General features: G+C 45.1%; 1 protein-coding gene across 6 annotated transcripts in view; it reads right to left on the bottom strand.

The window, feature by feature from the left end:
• Positions 1-228: 228 nt before the first annotated feature.
• The window catches only part of HECTD4 (HECT domain E3 ubiquitin protein ligase 4), a 79033-nt gene continuing 56783 nt past the window's right edge, over positions 229-22478 (bottom strand). For 5 of the 6 annotated variants that reach the window (XM_074843964.1, XM_074843966.1, XM_074843968.1 and 2 more), the window contains 20 exons: positions 21956-22161; positions 21523-21653; positions 21083-21288; positions 19961-20140; positions 18345-19648; positions 16175-16382; positions 15094-15317; positions 14860-15011; positions 14501-14607; positions 13483-13606; positions 12510-12700; positions 11739-11885; positions 10512-10631; positions 10212-10367; positions 8169-8272; positions 6978-7199; positions 5675-5841; positions 5014-5209; positions 3579-3801; positions 229-3003 (listed from right to left, as the gene is read on the bottom strand). In XM_074843964.1, coding sequence (XP_074700065.1) covers positions 2867-3003; positions 3579-3801; positions 5014-5209; positions 5675-5841; positions 6978-7199; positions 8169-8272; positions 10212-10367; positions 10512-10631; positions 11739-11885; positions 12510-12700; positions 13483-13606; positions 14501-14607; positions 14860-15011; positions 15094-15317; positions 16175-16382; positions 18345-19648; positions 19961-20140; positions 21083-21288; positions 21523-21653; positions 21956-22161 — 4505 coding nt within the window. In that variant the 3' untranslated portion in view covers positions 229-2866. Of the gene's footprint in view, positions 3004-3578; positions 3802-5013; positions 5210-5674; positions 5842-6977; positions 7200-8168; positions 8273-10211; positions 10368-10511; positions 10632-11738; positions 11886-12509; positions 12701-13482; positions 13607-13678; positions 13988-14500; positions 14608-14859; positions 15012-15093; positions 15318-16174; positions 16383-18344; positions 19649-19960; positions 20141-21082; positions 21289-21522; positions 21654-21955; positions 22162-22478 lie in introns of those variants that run through there. The other variant, XM_074843969.1, reaches the window with a different exon arrangement.

Genomic DNA, 22478 nt, shown 5'->3' with positions numbered 1-22478 from the left:
GAAAGGGGCTGAGGCTGCACCATTCCTCAGGGGCAAGAAATGCTGCACTTCCTTCAGCGAAATACTGGCCCTCCTGTTCTTGCTTTCCCTTCTATACCAAATATTTACATTTCTGGTCTAAGTAACTACAACTGCCAGTATATTAACCCCTAAAAAACGCACAGCTCCCACCGGGAGGACCAATCTCAGCCTTTCCAGCCTCAAAGAAGGACACGACACAGGCGAGGGGAGGGTGAGAATCTCCTTTATGCAAGTGCACACGCCATGGCCAAGAGCACGTCACAGGTTACTGCTGTGTACGGAACCGAGGGGACACACACCGCGCTAGAACTAAGACCCAGCTCCAGAGGTTTGGTTCGTTTGGTTTTTTTTTTTTCTCCATTGTTTAGTATAATTTTACATTCTGAATGAATATATATTAAAAAAAAATAAAATCACAAACCAATCTTTGCTTTGACAAACAAGGCTATTACAGACAATGTCAAGTTCATTTAAAGCACAAGGAAGTAATGATGATTTTAAAAGCTTTAATTAAAAGGCCATTTGAGCTACAGTGGAACCACTGCAGCGCTTCCTTCCTAGTCATGTAGAAAAAAAAAAGCCAACCCCCCCCCAACTCATTCTCGTATCTTCATTCCTCAGAAAAAAACAAAGTTGATGAAGGTTGTTTATTGGTGTGACATTTCTCCTGTAGAAGAAGCTTCATTTACACAGCAAGGTGTAAACAGCATTGACTAAAAGTTTGTTATCTGTAATCATAAATAATTAATTGTAATAAATATGTATCAAGTCACTTTACAGCAGACGTGTCAGGGCCAGGCCGCAGGCAGGCTCCGCTCTGGGGGGCTCTGGCAGGAGCAGACAGGCAGCAGCAGCAGTTTCGGCCTCGCAGCGGTGATCAACAGCCCTGGAAACCGTTGGCACAGCGAGTTCTCCAGCCCCCGTAAGTCCACCTGAAGCCTTACGGGCCCAAAATGGGCGATTTAAACCCCAAAACCAGCCCCCAGCGCATCACCTTCAGCAGCCACATCTCTGCCATGAAATTCAGGGGAGGTCCCGCGTGGCACCGAGGGGCCCAAGCTGGGTTGTTTTTGTGGTTTTTTTGTTTTTTCCTCCTCCCCCTGCTCTGGGCAAACTCTGTGGGTTTGCGCTTCCGCCGGTTTCTGAGCTACATCTACGCTTCTACCAGGAAATGGACAAAATTCAAGAGGAAATAATCTTCCGCCCTGGGGCTGTTCCTGCGGATGCAACAGAGGGGGAAGAGCTTTCCCAGCCGTGGGCTGCGGGGACTCGGGACACCAACAACCATCTCGACAACGGCCGCACACACGTTTCTCCATTCGCTCACAGAAGAACAAGAATATACACACGTGTTTAGGCTTTTCTCTTACTCACACCTTATCTTCCACGTACCACACACTCACCGTTCCCAATATTCACAATAATATACAATAAATACAGCTTTTTCAACTCCCATCACCACCGACAAGCCCGATGAGTGTATGTTGTCTTCTAAAGAGACACGGAACACCAACCTCGAAGCACAGTTACACCCCAGCGCGGAGCCTCGCGGGGCAGCGGAACGTCCCCCCCCCGCGCCGCCAGCTCGGGCTCTCCTCGCCGTTCTTGGGGCGCAGGCGGGTTCTAAGGGATCAACAAAGCAACGCCCGTGACTTCAACAGGCACCCGGCGCAGGGCAACCGCTTTTAGAGGAGTAAAGGAAGATCCGGGTGTTGATGTGGTGATTGGAAACCACCCCAGAATGGATTTCACAACATACAAAAGGGAAACTTGAGAGATTTGTTCGCTCTCCCTAGTCCGCTATTATCTTTCCGTAGAAAACAGAAGCTTTGTCTTCATCCGCGTAACTCTGTGCCTTCTCCAAACCTCATCCTCCTTCTAGGATCATTTGCTCTTAGATCAAAGATCATTTTTGAGTACAAAAATGAGTTACAGGTGTTGAACCACGCATTGATTATTCTGAAAGCTTGTTCGGAAATAGGATAAAGTGACAGATTAGAAGCTTGAACTGTGGTATCTTACACCATACAGAGAGAAGCCATTTTATTTCTGCTAATATTTTAATTACAATAAATTATTTTGTTACTAAGCCAAGCAGACATTCAAGAACATCTGGGGCAAGAACCCAACTGAATTACAGCCCTTTCACTGTTCTTGCAATTACAAATCTTCCTAATCAAAGAGTGAAATGTGTCAAGCTGAAACCCCAGATTAACTGTGGCAGCGACCCGTGTGCTTGCTCAGAGTTTAAAAAGTTACGAGAAAATGGTGGAGACGTAACCACGCAGGTTGGCAGCACGTTTTCTGCTCTAAAACTCAAGCAAGTGCTAGAAATCCTGCACGATCTCCGCCTGCGACAGGAGGCACTGCGCTCTGTTCCTGCGGCGATTCCCTCCCCACACCCAATTCTTTCCATTTTTGTACTCAAAAATGTTTCAGGGGAGAGCGAGCGACGAGGCTTCGCCTCCGAGTGCGACCGCACTCAGAACGCCCTCACGTTTGTTGTGTTTGCGTGGGTCGTATCGCTCTCAATTACAAAATTAGAAATGTACATGTTGAAAGGTTTTTCAAAATTAAATTATACACAAACTGGTCTTTACTAAACTATCCTACAAATATTCCACAAACAAGGCAGCAAAATAACCAGTCCACCACAAAGTCTACAAATACAAAATGTAAGTCTTCCAATAATTATTGTAACGGGAACAAAAGTTCAGAAAATAAATTAACCTCCAGCTCGTCACACAGTGTTACAGGAGGTATTTTTACGTGAACTGAAGGGTTTCCAACGTTAGCGGAGTCACGAAACAATCCAGAGTCACCTCGAGGCGTCCCCCTCTCCCCCTCAGCCGCTGAGCGGATCCTCCCGGTAGTGGATGGCGTAGCGCAGCTTTTCCAGCATGATGTCCAGCGAGGAGTACTGCGGCAGTTTGATCATAAACATGCACGTTTCCACACGGATGTACCGAGAGTCGGGGGAACCTGCAGGGAAAAAAGCAACAGAAAGGGTCTGAACACGCCCGCCGCATCTCGCCTCCTCCTCCCAAAGCATCCTTCCCCCCGCTGAAGGGAAAAAAAAAAAAATTTCCTGCCTGTCATGTGTGTCTCAAACCTTAAATCCTGCACTGCTTCTCCCTCAGTCCTCAGGCCAATATTTTTCTGATAGCCAAGAGCTTTTTTTCTGATGTGGTGTTTCGAAACAACCCCAGAACGGATTTTGCAACATACAGAAGTTAAACTTAAGAGACTTCCTTTTCTTCTGTTTTTTCTGATAGCTGAAAAATCAGACAACTTTCCCATCATTTGAAAAGTGTATGAGACAAATATTACACAAACTCTCTTCTTGTCTCTAGAGGGCAATATTTTAAGCAGTTAATTTCAATTTTTGTTTTGACATGGTTTAAAAACAAGTTCTCTCTCTTCTTATTTACAGCCATAACTGCCTGCCTCTCTCTTGTCATTCTTTGTGCACAAAACACAAGTTTAAATTAAAAAAGGGAACTGCCAGCTAGAACAACACTGCAAGAACTGATTTTGCCTTAACAGGGCGAACAGACCTGCAGCCCCGTCGGGGGGGGCGATTTTCATGGGGTACGGCGGGACATGGGCCGTGTCGGGGCCTCCGTCCTTGCAGGGGCAGGTGAAGGGGATCCGCTCCTGGTTACAGGCGAACTTGATGAACTTGCAGAGCTCCTCCTGCGTGAACATCTCCAGCGCGCTCCAGAAGAACTCGATGTGCTGGTCGGTCTCCATCAAGCCCACCTGGTACATGGTGTGCGCCTGGAGAGGAGGAGGAGGAGGAGGAGGCACTATGGCCGCTTTCTTCTCCCTGCTTCCGCTGTAAGAGCCTGGAAGGGTCCCGACCCCTCTCCCCCCTCCGGGCTCTCCTGCCTTTGCAGAGTCATTAAGAAAATCCACCCACAGGAGGGTGTTAATACACGTGGGTTTGTATCTTTTTAGCCCATTGGCTTCTGTAACGTCTCTGCTGCCGTGCGTGGTGCTGCTTCGTTCACTAGGCAGGACAGGGGCAGTTCAGCACTAACACCCATGGTTGAGCGTATTCTACAACTTCTGGCACAAGAAAACAGTTCTTTTTATGGCCTAATTCTTACAGTAACAAAATGAAAGGATTTAGGACCAGAACGTCACAGAATCCCAGAATCATCTGGGTTGGAAAAGCCCTTGAAGCTCCTCCAGTCCAACCATGAACCTCACCCTGACCGTTCCCAACTCCACCAGATCCCTCAGCGCTGGGTCAACCCGACTCTTCAACCCCTCCAGGGATGGGGACTCCCCCCCTGCCCTGGGCAGCCCATTCCAACGCCCAACAACCCCTTCTGCAAAGAAATCCTTCCTAAGAGCCAGTCTGACCCTGCCCTGGCGCAGCTTGAGGCCATTCCCTCTTGTCCTGGCGCTGGTTCCTTGGCTCAAGAGACTCCTCCCCACTCTCTGCACCCTCCTTTCAGGGAGTTGTAGAGGGCCATGAGGTCTCCCCTCAGCCTCCTCTTCTCCAGACTAAACCCCCCCAGTTCCCTCAGCCGCTCCCCATCAGACCTGTGCTCCAGACCCTGCACCAGCTCCGTTGCCCTTCTTAAGTTGTCTGTTTGTCTGTTACAGATTAGTTTTAGATTTTCAGAAACTCTTTGCAATTCAAAATAAGAGCTATGTCTCTTTCAGCCCTTAGCTCAAGTGGCAAATAGTGAATAAAGCTCAAGAAAATAGAGACAGATTTAAAATTTGATGTTAAGTAGTAAATTCATGATTCCCTTCAGGAACAAGCCTCACCCTCATTATTTCCTGAATCCAGTGAAAACTTAAAAAACCTCCTTGGGGGTGGAAGTGGGGCATCTGAGTACAGGCCAGTGTCCACAAGGACCATCCCGGCTGTACGACAAGCAGAAGGTTCTCCCCCAACACCTTCCCCCCGGGAGGGTTCTCTCCTCTCCCTGTCAGACAGGGAAGTTTTCCCGCAGGACCCGCAGTTGTTCGCACCTTGAGGAACTCCAGGTTGATGTAGGGGAGCCCGCACGTCCTCAGCTCCATCTCCAGCGGGGTCAGCGTGGTCAGGAGCTGCAGGGGGATGATGGAGCCCAGCCCAGCGCGCACGGCCGTCATGCACTCCGGGGTCTGCAGCTCGCGCATCCGCAAGCTCCGGATCGCCGTCGCGTACACGTCCTTGTTCTCCCACCTGTGGGGACAGAGATTTGGGACAAAAGAGCACGCAAGAGCCCTCTGGCCCTTCCCCGGACCGTGACACATTTTTTATGGGGAGATTCTGCTTTTGAGTAATCGGGAGTGAGCATGAAGCTATTTGCATTCTGATGCTTCCCCATTTAATTCCACTCTCCTCAGCTTCCTCCCTTCCCCTCACGCTCACCCCTTTCTCACAGGGCTCCTACCCGGGGGGTGTTTACTAAAGCCAGCAACACCCCATCAAACCGCTCCTTGCTCTCCACTTCCGACAGAAAAAAAGGCAGTAAACAGCACCAGTGATTCCAAGCTCCTGCCAACAAACATAAAGCTTCTCCAGATTGTTCCAGCCCTCCGCTTGTTACCAAAGCGCCTCTGGAGAGTCTGGCACTTGGAAAATTATTCCAGAAACGCTTCTTTCCCACATAACCCAGCACAATGTCCTGCCAAGGCTGTTACTTACCCCACGGGAATGTGCCTGCCTCTGGGACAGAGCTCCACTTCCTCCCCGGTCATGGTCAGGTAGGTGAATTTGCAGCAGGGTTTGTTGGGACAGTCGGGGCTCTCCGTCGCTAGATGCTGAGAAGCGATTTCTGCACACAGAGCTTCCAGTTCTGTCTCGTCATTTATCTGTCATGAAACGCAAGACCAGCATGTCACAGAATCCCAGAATCATCTTGGTTGGAAAAGCCCATGAAGCTCCTCCAGTCCAACCATGAACCTCACACTGACCGTTCCCAACTCCACCAGATCCCTCAGTGCTGGGTCAACTCGACTCTTCAACCCCTCCAGGGATGGGGACTCCCCCCCTGCCCTGGGCAGCCCATTCCAACGCCCAACAGCCCCTTCTGCAAAGAAATCCTTCCTAAGAGCCAGTCTGACCCTGCCCTGGCGCAGCTTGAGGCCATTCCCTCTTGGCCTGGCGCTGGTTCCTTGGCTCAAGAGACTCATGCCCCCTCTCTGCACCCTCCTTTCAGGGAGTTGTAGAGGGCCATGAGGTCTCCCCTCAGCCTCCTCTTCTCCAGACTAAACCCCCCCAGTTCCCTCAGCCGCTCCCCATCAGACCTGTGCTCCAGACCCTGCACCAGCTCCGTTGCCCTTCTCTGGACACGCTCAAGTCATTCAATGGCCTTTTTGGGGTGAGGGGCCCAAAACTGAACCCACTCATCGAGGTGTGGCCTCACCAGTGCTGAGCACAGGGGTAAGATCCCTTCCCTGTCCCTGCTGGCCACGCTAGTGCTGATACAAGCCAGGATACCATTGGCCTTCTTGGCCACCTGGGCACACTGCTGGCTCACATTCAGCTGGCTGTTGATCAACCGCCCACCCCAGTCCCTCTCTGACTGGCAACGTCACACCGCGTTGTTCTTGCGACTCATTGAAGGTGTCGCCATGAGGTACAAAGCGCTCGCTCTGTCGTCTGGAGCCATCACGGACAGCAAAAGCCAGTAACTGCTTTGGTGGGTTGTTTTCTGGTTTAGCCCTGCCAAGCTCCAGTAAACATTTCAGAAGCCTTAATTCCACTGGGCTTGGCAGCAGAGGAGACTGAGCAGCTTTTCCAAGCCATCAGGATGTAAAATCCTGCACTCAAGATGAGTTAAAGCACTTCACGACCCTGCTCACTTGAAAAACATCCGCTAGTCATGAAGCCAAGCACCACCACTTAGGGCAGGCAGCTTAGCTGCTACTACAGCAACATACCTGTGGGGGAAACCCTGAAGAAAAAAAAAAAGAGATGAGGGAAAATAAAAAAAAAGGTGACTTACATTTTCAAATTTTTTGACATAGTTGTAGGTGAGGATGTCAGCTTCCTGGAGATCAAGGTCAGGATCCAGTGGCTCCCCCACCAGGGTCTTCCAGAAGGAGGGCAGGAGGTCGAGCGGCAGAGGAACATCCGCCCGAATCGCGATACCCAAGAGCTGCCCGAAGAAATGGAAGAGCTGCTCCTCTGCGTAGGTTATAGGGCTAGGCGTCAAAATGTACTTCCCCTTTAGGAAAAAAACCACAGAATAGAGCACACAAACCAGTATTTAACGATCGACGCACACCCTGTGCGTTAAGTTAAGAGGCTTGTGACAATATCGATTTGAACGTGGTGGATACTGGTTAGTTGGCTACAAACGGATGACTCAGGTGTGGCCTGGAGTCTGTATATATTATACAGCGATATTGTATCGCATCATCTTATCACTTCGTCATCAAAAGCGATACCATAAAGCTGGTTTCCTGAAGAGCCCTGCTTTTACAAGCTCTGTTAATCAGCGTTCACAGGACTCTTCTGTATTTGTATTATCAGTTCGATACCCAAGTCCTTCAGCTGTGGGATGTTTCTGGAATACAGTCTGGATGTGCAAAGCCAGGTTTGTTACGTAGTTGGTCTTAAGTTGAGGGAAATGAAGTGTTTCCCTACCCTGTCGATATTCCTAGGAAGGAACTATACCTCAACCACTGTAAATTCTTTGGGCCGTAAGCTTTATCTTGTTTCTACAATACATCTACTGCACAAAACAGGAGGACACTAAATACGCATTAAATAGCACGGACGGAGTGTCTTACTCTACCAGCAATGCGACTGACTTCCCTGGTGACATTCCTGGAGAAATACCAGCACAATGGCTTCGCTACTTTGGGATGGACAATCTCTAAATCAGACAAGTGAACCGGATTCACTCAAAGTGACCTTTGACCAGGAGTCTTAATTCTGCTACGCTCTGCAGTTTGGACTACTTGGCTACTTCAAGTACCCGCAGCACCACTGGAAGTGCCACAGGGGCTTCATCAACAGCCACTGTCAGTTCTGTCGGCACCTGAGGCCGAGCTGGTTCGATCCACAGGCAGGGGCTGCTGATCTGAAGCTGCTCTCTGCGTCGCTAACTGAGTGCGTTCTACTCCTGGTCAAACACATGCATTCAAAAAAGAGAAAAGCAACTTCAATTTCTTGCATTGAGATATCACACCTTATTCTTATTGACTGCAGAGCTCGGGCACAACAGGAGAAGGGAGAGCGAGGAGCTCTGTAACTCTTTACAAACTTGCCAAAGGAAGTGACGGAAAGATCCACCTGAAAAAGAGAGGGGCAAAATAATGAAATGCCCTCTGAGGCTTGTTACCGCTGCCTTTCAATCCAGAATTTGCCATTCTCCTTGAAATCACGTTTCATGCCTTCGATTACACGCTCAACCCCTCTGACTGCACAGACATGTGGCTTAAATGAGGCTGGGGTAGATGCCAGCCACGCCGGCCTACTACTCACGTGCAAGCCCACACCGAAATAGTTTAATTATGTGCAAAAAAATATTCATTGAATTGCTTCCTGCTGAATTCCCAAGTGCTGCTTTGTCTTCCAGCCCTCTATATGTAAGCCTAGCACAAACATTTGCTACACCAGTTGGCCTGCAAATGGAATTAGTTACTTGATTAGGGGATGACTGGTGCTGCTTTCATAACAACGGAGCATTTCCACAGCTAAAAGCAGCGAGGCAATGCATCAGAAATCATTACAGATGCTGTGCTGTGGACGTAACATTTATCTCTTTATAGATACTGTCAATAACCACCACGGACCTTAAAAAGAAAAGAATTCCCCTTGAGAGAAAGCATCAAGGCATCAAGGAGCCCTTTGTTCAGCTAATAGGTGCACACCGGCAAGAATTTTCCTTTACACAATTTGATAGGTGACACCAGTTGGTAATATGAGAAGCACATTGGGGGCTTTTCTCCTCTAACTCCATATATCCCCATGAAACTCCAAAAAGAACCTATTACAATCAATATGCAGAGACTGCATTAATTTAGATAATGGCAATCAATTTTCTTCTTTGACACACAGCTGATATTTGCCTTGATACCTTATAAATTATTCAACAGATCTGCAAAGCAAGTTTTTCTCTCAGCTCTTGGTTAAATCAAGTCTTTTCCTGGAGGACATGGAGCCCACGTAGCAGCCATGGCAGCCAGCAACCCCCCTGGGTCAATACCCAAATGGGGCTGGACAGCATCCACATAAAGATCTTACAGAATGAACCCTCACAAATTAAAATATAATCTTGTTTAATAAAGATTATTGCTTAACACCTCCTGCTGGGAAGCGGTGCTCCTATGTCACGAGGAGTCTGTCTCTGCACTGGCTGGGTGAAGTCAGGACAGTTAAATGCTTATTCCTTTCTGTGGTTCATTCTTTTAACCACTCACATGAAAATTATTAAAACAATTACAAGAAATATTGTACGTCTCCTCGCAAAAATGAGGAAGGTGCAATTTTAATACTGTTTACTGCAAAAATTAAGGGCAGTTTTTAAAGCAGCAAAACCTTATCATACTCACCATCTCTTCAGCTTGGCTGGGACAAGCTCAGATTCATATTTCTGATGCCAAGTTGAAAACAACTCTTCAAACCACCTCATTTGGGCATGACTGTTTTTAACTGTTAACACTTGCATACTCCTTGACAGCCATGTTTGATAACGTATCCTGTACTAGTATTTAATGTATATCTTAAACCTACAGGGTATGTTAATCTATTGATATCTTAATTTATTGGCTATATGATCTCAGATCACTTTAACAATAAAAACCACAGTAGCATTACCCAGCTCATTACTAACAAGTACTTTAAAAAGTCTTGGTCATCAGCAGAGTCTGGGTTTACCACGGCGGAGCATCAAAACAACCTGAAGAGACATCCTTACTAAATGCTCTCCCTGTGCTTCAAACAACTTATTATGACTTTATTTACTTGCTCTAGTTAGCGAAGCTGCACGCCCAGGCACGCACCCTTCCTGCTGTATTAGCTAAAATATGAAAATGAACCATCTGGCTTGCTTAATTCTGGGAAGCTTCATTCTTTTCCATCTGCAGGAGTACAAACACCCCAAAGGTGATGCTGCTCCTGAAGGCTGACACGAGCCACGTTCTGGTGAAAACCTGGATTCCACCTGGAGGAAGTTCTCACAAGTGCACCCGCCGCCACCCACGCTGGTAACTCCGTGATCCCGACTTACTCGTCCCATGAACCTCCTCCCCTGTGAAGCGGATGTTGAAAGCGTACGTGGGGTCTCCACCGCTGGCAAGTTTAACGCAGAGCTGCGAGGAGGGCACGCAGGCGAGCTGTCGCGCTGCCTGGCAGAAATAGGAATTTTCTGAAGAACGGATCTCCCCTATTTAAAAACAAAAGAAAAAAAAAATAAAATCCCCATACTCAGAGGATTTCACATTAATGAGCATCTGAGCTTGGTTAAAACAGATCTGACTTACTGCAGTGGATTAAAATAGATTTTGAGGAGGATAAATGCTTCCCTTACCTCCAACGATTTCCAAAGGGTCCAGGGTGATTTCTGGGGCTGCGTGATCAGCAGTTCTTTGGACAGTGGCATTCAGCACCCTGTTCATTACTGTTACTTTTGTGTCATAAAAGATTAAACCTAAATAAACAAACACATTCCAGCATAGTTAATCCATCCTTCTACCACCTTATTTTCTGCAATTCTTTAATGGACAACAATAGAATAATAATTCACCTTCATGAGGTAGGTAAAATAGGGCTAATCCACTTTTTTTTTAAAAAAGTATTTGTTACTAATGTTCAGTGGAAGAAGTGCGTTGGGTTAGAACCCTGATGAACACAATTCTCACATTATACAAATAGATCCTAGCAACTCCACCAGAATCTCTGTAAATCACACTTTGCCAAATAGCTTTCAGAAATCTGAGATGTTTTGACAGTAATGCTACAGGCAAGAAAACATGATAAAAAATAGGGCTGTCACACTGCACCATAAGTATGGGCTCTATAAAGACAAATCACTGAACATTCCTCACTTCCCCAATACTGGGATTACAAGTTTTTTTCCTAGCTGGGCCAATATAAAAGCCTATTTACACACATCGATACCTTTGGTGAATTCTGTATCGTTTAGGAAATGTAATGACCTAAATCTTGGGCTTGTATGCTAATGAAGGCTTGTAAAAACTATTTTAAATGCTGACACACGGTAAGTATTTTCTCGATCTCTCTAATTCTACAACTTCAATGACAATGAGGATGCCAACATGTCCTGGGACTTTCACCTGATCTGCTGCTCGTTGACTAACAAAGAATTTTCATCTACGGATACACCCAAGAAGATAAAGGCACATTCAAAGGCCACCCACAGACAGAAAAGATGGGCTGACTCCCTCCATGGTCACCAAAGGTGCACAGTGTCTATTAACTACTTGCAAGAATAATCCCCCTCGCCTTTAAAAAACAAAGCAAGAAAACTCCCACACTGAGAAGTGCCCTTGGGTTAATGCCATTTTTTGGCTGTTACCTCAGACCCTGCGCCAGCTTATCAGGCTGAGAATGAAGCCAATAAGCCTTCGTTAGCGCACTGAAACCGCTCCTTATCTTGCTGTCCCTCTCCCCTCTACGTTCTCCTTTCTGTCATGTGTACACACACATTAAAACCTTCTGCAAAATATACTAAGGAATTCCACGTGGTGCAGAGTGCCCCCGTTCAGGCAACCACCCCATTCGCCCAGGACCTGACCTTTGGCCTCCTGCAGCAGCGCAGCGATGCTGTTCGCGTACATCTCGGTCTGCCGAAGCTCCACCAGAGGCAAGAAGAACGTCTCCAATGTTGTATTGAGAGACTGAAGCAGCGCAAACCGTAGGCGGAGACTTTCAACAGGAACATCTGAGGTGGGAAACATCCAGTCAGAGAGAGAAAGAGGTTCCCTACCTGCTGCAAAGACTGTTGTCCCAGCAGATTCAGTCCAGGAGCCACACGAGCTCCCTTCTAAAGCAGCCCCACCTGCTCCCTGCACATCAAGAGGGCTGAAGATACAAGAACAGTGGTGAGCTGTGATGATCCTTCCTGGATCTTGAGTTTCTGGGTGTCTGAGCCCAGCGTCTTTCACCATCACTGAATCTGCGTTATCTGGAGACCCTCTTAAAGGAACTTAGTGCTTAGAACAGGATTTAGTTGACTAAACTCTGCCTAGGTCCAGAACTGAAACCTGACCTTCCCTCCCCCTGCAAGCTAAACTCCCCAGATATCTTCCTGCTCTGGCCTGACCCAGAAGGCACGCTCGGAGAGTGGAGAACAGTTGCAGCACATTTCTAGCGATGCTGACGAAGGTACAGCAGTACCCAAGCACACCCAAGGAGAGAAAAAACCCAAGGCTCGGTGTTCCCCTCGGCCCATGTCTGCCACCTCCAAAGGAATGGCCCAACCACCTGGGCGACAGCCAGGTCCTTCAGGAGCATTCCCCAGCTCTTCCACTGAAGAAAGCCTCTACACAAACAAATCTATACATACTCAACAGACAGGAGATTCTGGGATCTGCTGCATCAGCTGGATCCAGATAAACTTCATGGGGATGGAGTCGTGCTGGTGTAATCGCAAGGTGACGACAAAGCCTGTTAATGTACTGGACGAGGGCTACATCCATTTCCAGCGTCCATTTCCGGGACGCTTTCTGAGCATGTCGTGCATCGATGCAGGCACACCTGAAATGTAAAAGGCGTGAGACCTGTTGAAACCTACGTGCAATCACACTGCTCGCTAAGAGCACGTGGAGCACAACACCAGGTAGCTTGTTCTACTTTTCTCCCCTTTTCTTAAGCAGAGCTGTTCCATTACAAAAATTCCAGTTTGAGAATAACAACTGATTCATCACCTAATCTTGCCTCACTGTTATTAAATAATAAGAAAAAAAGGAACTGCCTATTGAGCTCACTTACCACACTATCTTCTTTACGCTCTGAAGCGGATACAGGGGACGGAGATGTGGCAATTAGCTTGTGACTTGACACAAGGTGATAAGGAGGATTCATTTAAGGGACTTTCTTCCTGTACAATATTAACAAGGAAGTAACCGTTCCCTCTTCTACATTACTTCTGACCCAGTAACAACACTGCCAGTTTAAACAATTACCCAGTGCACAGAAGAGAAAGCTGCTGTGGAAGGAAACCAGAGACAGCCAGATGGATCTATAATTCTCGTTGGGCCAATTTATTATACAGTTTGGAAGCTATATAGGGCAGTATGGCATATGATTTTGTTAGCTATGTTGTTAGCTATGCAGGAACCTGTATTTTGACAGCAGAGTGACTCTTTTAAAGCATGTTTTAAGAAAATAACCAACAATTTTCTCTACACGGATAGAAGTTTGCATGTTACTAACACACTGGTTAAAGCTACTTGGAGTAGGAACAGTGGGATCGAGTGTTTTTTAAAGTGAGCACAATTAATCAGTAACACGTTTACAAAAAGATTTGCAAAATGTACCTTTCAAAATGCAGATCATACCCACAGGACAGAATAGCTCTCCACACACTACGGATATCCTGTTTAGATCGGTCAACCACAAATCTGTGAAATCCATCCAGTGTCAAATACTTCTCCTCAGGAACTGAGCAAAGATAAGACCATCAAATAATTAATGACTTACTATAAAGTCTACACACCACACAGGAAAATGGTCGGTGTATGAGGTGGCTACCTGCCAGCTTCCTCCTGGTTCTACCCATCCCACCATGGCTCGTTTCTTGAGTAGTTCTACCCATCACGCTATTCAGGTCCAGTCTGGCCTTCAGTAACCGACACTCATCCTTTCCTCTCAAGGACACAAATCCCCCAGCTGCCCTCTGGAATCGCTCCACCAATGTATCTAACCAGGTATCAAGGATCCATCCTTGGCTGAACGCTGAAATTCCCCTCTTCTGAACCAACCTGGCATCTCCTACAGTGAAGAGCAGAGTCCAAGCTCGTGTCTACTCACTCTTCCGCCGGACTAGAGAAAGAAATATCAAGCAAAACCCTGGAACTAACCCCTGTCATGGCATGGCTGTGCTGTCTCCTCCACAGAGACTAGTTATGAAGCTTCTCTTTTGTCCAATTTTTCTCTTGTAACTTAATAATTTTGCCACATAAGTTGAGAAACACCATTTAAAACCACATAGTTCAACCCCACAATATCCTAATCTCACACTGTAGAAAAAAAAGCCTAGAAACTCTCTATACCTCTTAGGAAGCCAGTTCTCTACCCAGTGGGTGCACATGGCCTACACACACCGTTGAGGGAACTGTGTGAGCATGGTTTGCTCTCACTTACGTTGATGAGTCCAGATTTACAGATATACAAATAAAAGCAGCATTTTAATCGCTATTTAAAAAAATTAAGTTAGCCTCATTAAAAACAAAGACAAAACAAATCTATGATGACATCACATAAGCATACCAATACAAAAAAATGTATTTCTTTTCTACAACGTAACACTACAGAAAAATTCTATACAGCTATTACCTTCCTGTTTCTTTGTGGGAGACTTTTCAGGGTCCTTCTCTTCAGGTTTGCTCTTCTCAGGAGATTTTGGCTTTACGGTAGGTTTCTTCTCACTTAAGGCTGTTCGGCTAAGGGACAAAATAAATGTTAGGATAAAAGTTTTATTTTATTAAAAAGGGGGTTTTTAAATTCTATTAAAAAATTTTATTTATTATAGTCTGTTCAAGAAACCAAAACATTCCTTGGGGGTCTTTTATAATCTCAAAGTCGCATTTCCCTCCTCCAATCCACACATGGAAATACAGAGGGAAAAATAAAAATCTGGATTCCTAACGAGAAATCAAATGTTTTGCAATTGTCAAAAGGCTGAAGACACCAACCTGACACTATTGAGCATAGACTTTTCCTTCGTAGGTGGTTTAGTAACTGGGCGCTTGGTGCTCACAACTTTCACTGGATGCTGTTCTTTGCCCGCCTTGTTGTACTTGCTCTTGTCAAATTTTGGCTTGGGCACACCGTATTTCCTTAAAATCTTCCAACACAGAAAGTGAATAATTACCCAAGGCTTTCAAGTTACACAAAAAAGATGCTGAAAATAGTTTTCAGAGCACTACCTGAGTAAGCTGGTCCTCTAGTACTTTCTTTGGAGGGCGGACATTTGTGAAGAACACATGAAGAAGGTTTCCAGGAGTCTGAGAATTTATCTGCTCTTTACTAAGATAGATATCCGCAACCTTAATGGGTTTTGCTGGAGTTAGGCTCAGCATTTGCTCAGAGTGGATGCAGCTTTTAAATATTTCTGTGAGGACTTCCCGAGCACCTGGGACCAATTTCTCACCTAATTAAAAAAAAAAAAAAAAGAGCAACATGGTACAATATACCATGACACCTGTTTCGAATTTGAAACGTGAAAAAATATTTTGCATTCAGCTAAAATATTGCATCACATGCCACTTGCTCTGAGAGAGAAAAATCACTTAGAAAAATTCTACTAACAGACCTTTCTGCACTCTAATACCCCATTTATGAGAGAGAATTGAATGCCTTCTCCCATTTTGGCAACATATTGTAATTATTATTTGAGTGACCGCAGTGGTAATGAAAGAAGTAGATTATTTATGATGCCAGTATAAAAACTATGTTGTGTAGGTACACACCAACACCTATCCATTGAACAAGCAGTCAACTGAACCTCCTCCAAGTATTATCCCTCTGACCCCTGATCCAGGCCCATTTCAAGCGTATTAGGGTCTGTAAAGCTCTCATGTTGGTAGAGAATATAAATTACTAGCTGTTCTACTTGAACAGTTTCAACTCTAAAATTATGCTGTGTCTAACAATGGTAAATTATTACAGTGGTGATTTTCTCAAAAAAGTCACTGAACAACTCAGTTTTCTGGGTTGGTGGGGAGTTTTTTGTGAGGTTTTTTTTTTTTTCTTTTTCTTTTTTTCTTTTTTCTACTGTTTGACTAGCTGTGAAGACAGTTGAGCAATGTTCAGGCTGCAAATAGCTGCTTGCCAACTGAGGAGAGGGAGGAAACCTGCTCCCTGGCTCCCCCTCGTTGTCACCCATCAATTAGCGAGTCACACTGAATTTACACCAGTGAGGAGAATCTGACTCCTCCATGTTCCCCAAAAAATGTACAATACAAGTGAGATAATATGAAATATTATGCCAATACGAAAACCACATACCTTTTATTGACTTATCATTGAAATAATCTTCCAGTGCTGGGCTCCCTTGTGTGTCAAATAAACTCTGATTTACAGTAGAAACAGTTAAAATCTCTTCAGTTGACATTTCCATCAGTTCATCTTCACCATCCAGACTTGACAAACCAATGAGATCACTACTATTAAATAGACTGGCTCGGATTTTCTCTATTTTAGCTCTTGACCTTATCTGTACAAATAATGAAATTAGTTAACAGGAATTCTGACAAATTAACTTCCATTTATATGAATTTAAGTCTTAAACCTTCTCCCCCCTCCCCATGTAGATAATCATGATCAGATCTCTTCCAACATTCTACATCAATAATTGGATACCAGAATTCAGGTTCAGCTTAGGAAACATCCTTTCTAAGAACATCTGGCCACTGAAATCACCACGCTGCGAGTTAATCAGGCACAGCTCTGCACCAGCTATTCCATTTCTTAGTCTGGATACAGCCTTTAGAAATATCAAACAAAAAGCTGAAAGTTTCAGATAGGTAACCTGTCATTATTTGCAACTCGGCTGTCCTTGCTTCCATTCTCCCTTTAGAAAAATACATCTAAATTAGCACAGGCCTTGAAGTCTCAGCTACACAAACTGGGAACAGGAACAATAACTTCCTTTGATTCCCAGAATAACCACCATGCATCATTATCAGAGCAGCTACAGACTCGGCGTAGGTTTCAATGCGAGTACGCTGACAGCTTTCTGTACACACTTGATCCTTTATTTCAACTCTAGTGACTTCATGTCAATTAATAGCTTAAGAATAGCAACTGAAGATTTTCTATCTGAATAAGCTGATTTTCTTCTGAAAGGGAAACTGATACAATCCCAGACTATGCAAAAATGTCCCTCTGCATTCACAAGCTATCAGAAATGGCTGTGCTTTTGCAAGCTTCTGATAAATCTGCAGCACGCAGTTCGTGGAACAACAGGGAGGAAGGGTTCTTGTGTGTAGCTGAAAACCTGGAGTGATCTGGCATCAATGACAGCCACCCACAATGCTTTTAAAAATTAATCTGGAACCAGACAGCAACAAAATTTATCATCTCTTCTGAAGTAACTTTATAGAGGAATAGATGGTTTAAAATATGTGAAAATGTAGTCATTAAGCATTAATTGCCTTGTGGGTCAAACCAAAGGGACACCTATCTGTAAATTTATCCCCAGCAGCGGCCAGTAGCAAATCTTTGAAGAAAACTACATAAAAGAGGAAATGAACAGATTTTTTCCTTTACATATTTTCTCAGCCTCCAGAAATCATCAGCTTAAAAGATTTCCTAAGCTGAAGGCTGCATTGACTGTTATGCTTAATAGCTGCCAATTTGCACATCCTCCATGAACTTAATCCCTTCTGAGTTCATTTACACTCCCGGCTCCCGCAACACCTTGTGGCAATGAGCTCTACAACTTGGAAGGTGCAAGAGTACTTCCTTCTGTTTTAAAATTGCTACCTGGTAACTCCACTACCAGGTCCCCTCTGTCCTTTGAGGGACAGTGAATGCTTCTAAGGCTGTGAATGGTACAGGGAGACTCAATGGAGAACAAGCTTGGTGTTGCTCAGCCATCCTGCCCAGACTGAGAATTCCTAATGTCCTTAGTCTCGCGTGCACATCGACATATATTTATTCTGCAGCCATGACCTGTGCTGAGCTACACCTTGCTAACAGTGCCTTGTGCTCCCCATCATTCAGGTTGTGGCCTCAACCAAGCAGGAGAATCTTTAAGAAGAAAATATACAGCACATTTTTTCCTTGACACTCAAACCAAGGTGTTACAGAATCACAGAATCATCTGGGTTGGAAAAGCCCTTGAAGCTCCTCCAGCCCAACCATGAACCTCACACTGACCGTTCCCAACTCCACCAGATCCCTCAGCGCTGGGTCAACCCGACTCTTCAACCCCTCCAGGGATGGGGACTCCCCCCCTGCCCTGGGCAGCCCATTCCAACGCCCAACAACCCCTTCTGCAAAGAAATGCTTCCTAATATCCAGTCTATAATATCCATATCTGTTGTTACACGCAAACCACAAGAAGTACAGTATTTCTCAAAGCCAGAGGTTAGAATAGTTCCTAGAATCAGATCTCATTCTTTCAGAAAAAAACTGACCCAAAAGGCACCCTCTCCCAACTGAAAGCTATTACCTCTACTACAGCAAAACCTTTGATCGGCCGTGCCAGAAGTGGCTGGTTGTCCAGAGATGTGACCGTGTACATTGATCCAACGTCAGACACAGAAGCTGTTTCTACATTGTCAAGTGGTTCCCCGAGGCTGCCAAGGCTGCCAAGGCTCCCGGTACTGCAGTGTGAGAGATCCAAACTCTCCTGGCTGGAAACAACGTGTGGTTCTAGCAAGCCTGGTGGGATGGCCAGTTCCAGTCCAGCTTGAAACTGGTCAACGGAGATATCGCTAACGGTCCGAGATATACCCTGCGAGCTGCAGAGGGAAGCCTGGCTGGTAGAGGCTGAAGCACTAACGCTCATGGCAGGCGTGACACTGCTGGAGCTGCTGATATCCAAACTGTCCGCGCTGCTTGAAACAGTCGGTTTTTCCAGTTCAGTTCTGCATTCTCCTCCTTCCGCTTTGTCCTTGATTTTTTTGGGATCCTCTTCCTGCAGAGGGATGTAGATCTCGTCTTTGAAGACCCCACCGTGCGCGTTACAGGCCTTCCTGATGGCACTTCTGACAGTGCTCTCCTCCAAGTGGGTTGGTATTCCAGAGATGACAAGCAAGCGGCTGTGAGCCGTGGGACCTACTAGTGCTTGACATGCATCTGCCACAGCATCGTTTGTCACACCCAATCCTTGGGGGTCCTTTTTAGTCAGGTGTCTGAGAATTATCAGCAGAGTCAGCGCTCTGTGAAACCATAACATGTCCTCAGGTTTGCTTCCTCCTATACTGAGGATCGCAGCGTCCGTTTCAGCCGCTCTGGATGAAGACCGTTTGCCTGAAGATGATGTCTTTTCCCGCTTCATTTTGACTTTTTTCCTCTTTGACAGCAAGCTTGGACTCTGCGGCGTCTGTCCTGGAGAAGATGAAGACGAGGACGAAGAGTCACTAAGATTTGGGGCACTTGTTGAAGACATCACAGTAGCTGTGACACTCATATTGATAGGTAAGGTTACTTCTGCTACAGCAAGGCAGACCTCCATCAGAGCGTGGAAGTACGTTGAAAATCTTCCTTGGTCAGCCCCTCCCACACCAGAACCACCGCACGCGTTTCCAGACACCCAGTTTTGCGTTTCTTCATCATACAACTTGTGAAGTTCTGACTGCAGGGCCATAAGCATAGCTAGACAGGGATTTAGCTGAAGGGCAATAGAAGATGACAATCCTGCTGGGTTTTTTTTCTGCTCCAGATTGTGAATTTTGCGAAGCAACTCAGCCAAGAGATGAAATATTAATTCCTTCACACATGCTGCCATGTCAGTTGTCCAAAGAAAGTTCCCTGTGTGGGGAAGGCAAGACGTGGGAGTCAGTGGTATTTCACTCTTAGTAGCTTCATTACATGAATTGCAACAGTAACATTAAATAAAAGCACAAGAGAAGGTCATTTCAATGGTTGTATGTCAGCAGTAAGACAGACAGGAAAGCTATTGCAAGAAGTGCATATCAACAGAAAGTTTCTGGAGTTTGAATAAAATTTCAATGTAATGGAAGAGCTCAGAAATACTTTGTAACTGTAATTTTTTGGCCTAAACTCTCCATCTAAGCCAGCCCATTATTGGTGCTCGTTACTAAGGAAATACTGCATTCTCACCTAAAAATTCCACTACTTGCAAGAGAACTGAAGCAGGAATAGTATCCAGTTCATCTTCTGATTTTCCATCCCCATCTTCCAATTTCCAAGTTAACAGCTGTTCTGCAAATGCCATTGCCAGGGGGAATTCAAGAGGAAGAGAATGCAGGACCAACACAGCTCCAGGAGGAGGAGACACTCCTAAGCAAAAAGGTCAAAGAAAATACTTATCATGACTCTAGGCATTTGTGAAGTAAAAGTAGTATCATATCTCTTAGGATTTTTTTTGAGGCTAAATTTATGCTAAGTGAGAATTTTCTCTATTAAGTACCTTGTAATAAACAAATAGGAATGTTTATCTATAAGGATGTGTTGATATAATCTATAATCAGAAAAGTACAGATAACATTTTGTTTACATGACATATGTACAGCTAAAAATAATCTTATTTCATATCTAAATACATATAGGACTTTTACAAAACCATTTCTTTGTAGTATGATGTGTGTGATCAGTATTGATAAAAACATCAGAGATGCTGTCGTTCAGCAAAAGAACTTAAGGACCTCCAGTCAAAAGTTTTAAGAGCTTACTGCAGCTCAGCCACCTTCACTGCTCTAAACAAATCCCACTGTCTCTCCCTTAGGCTGAAAGGGTAAAAAGAATATTAATGATTGCTCTGGCTTGAGAAGCTGGGATGACCTATGTATTACTGCATGTGTATTACTCTGCATAGTAAAGGACCCTACAATCACCAAGAAAAAAAAAAAAATTAATCTCCATCTGCAACACAGCATCTCAAACAGCACTAGCACCAACCTGAACACTGCAGAAATATTCAAAAACACTGCTCTGAACTCATGGAAGATGAAACTCAGGAAAAAAGCAGATACTGACAGATGTAACAGAACTAACAAAATCAGAGTCAGATGGCTTGCAACATTTATAAAACCATGTTTTCTTGCTTAAGAATGATTGCATATTTCTGCTAGGACACATTTCTTAATACCTTGTACAGAAATACTGTCCTAAGCAACAGCAGGACTGGTAATATAGGAAGCTCCTACACAGAGGCAATGACGATGCTTGTCTCGCTTCTGAGAATACAGTTAAAAAGGTTTTTAAATTTATTTTTTTTTTTACCTAATTTGATGTGGACCTTGTCCGTAGGGGTGATCACTGAAGGGTACTGATTGGTGGTTGGGGGAGGCGTTAGGCCTGTGTTGGTTGGAGAGGCATCTCGAGGATAGCACACTGCTTCAATCAGGTTTAACTGACCATTCCTTTTCACTTTATGCCCAAGCCCGTAGACCAGCACTCGAGCCCACGGAGCTTTATACAGGGATGAACTGAGAAAAAAGGAAGAACAGTTCGGTTAGACTGTAACCAGCTACTGAAAATGCCAACCCAATCCCAGAAAGATGAAACACTCTGTGGTATTTATCCCACCACCCAGAAAATGAGTCTCTGAGAAGAGGAGAAATCTAACAAAAAAATAAAAATGAGCAACTACATACTGAGTGTTCACAGAGGCTCAGCGGCACATCTTTAATCTTTGTCACTCTTGGTCCCTCAATACTTACTCTTTGCGGAATCCAGACTGACTTTCCTTACAGGACACAATTACAAACGCAGCCCCAGGAAAATTAACATCCATATTGACTTTGGATTCTGAAATTGGGAATTCTTCAGCAGGAAACTGTTCTGGTGCCGTCTGTAACAGAACATTTCATAATGAAAGCCCCCAAGCAGCAGCAAACCACCTCCCTCTTCTTTTTTCAAATAAAATATAGCATTGTAAATAATGACATAGTGTGAGGCCACTTTGTTTTAATATGATCCAGAGTACTGCTTGTGTTTTCAGCGTGCCCACTGTGATAAGAATAGGAATACAATCCATCCAGTGAAACAATTCAGTGAGAGGGACAGTATTATGGAGTTTAGAATCACACATAAAGCAAGGGCTCCTTAGAAAGAAAGACACCACTGCTCATACAACATTACTAAATATTTTACCTGCAAAAAGGAGCAGATCTGTTTAGTGAGTTCTAACAAACTCTCCTCTCCTTGATGGAGTGTCCGAGTGATGGCAACAGTAAGCCACTCTCTGATGGCTTGTGAATTGCCCTGGTAGAAGAGGTCTGTGGCAGCACAGTTCTGGGAATGGACACAGTGTTGCAGGGACTGGGCCAGAAGAATCGAACTTGAACTGATTGTTCCATCTGTAATAACAAGCAAGATAAGACAAATCCGAAGATCACTTCTACATGTTTACGTAGCCTGTGAAACAGATAGTGGAAAGAGTTTTAAAACACTTGGAGGATTACAAGCCTTTATTTTCACTCCTGAGCAAGTGCAAAACTCCTCCCAAAGGTCAGCAGTAGAAAGGATCCACCCAAACTAGACTTGCACCCCTGACATAGTTGGGTGCAGACGGGGTGGCTCTCTAAATGCCAGCTGTGTTCTTCACCTCCCTTAGGCCAACCCTGAGGGAGCTTTGCCAGACACACCCTGAGCTGGGGGGTCACAGCAGCCTCAT

Source organism: Strix aluco, chromosome 18 (assembly GCF_031877795.1).
Source record: "Strix aluco isolate bStrAlu1 chromosome 18, bStrAlu1.hap1, whole genome shotgun sequence".
NCBI classification, from domain to species: Eukaryota; Metazoa; Chordata; class Aves; order Strigiformes; family Strigidae; genus Strix; species Strix aluco.
This window is presented reverse-complemented; position numbering and strand designations above follow the sequence as displayed.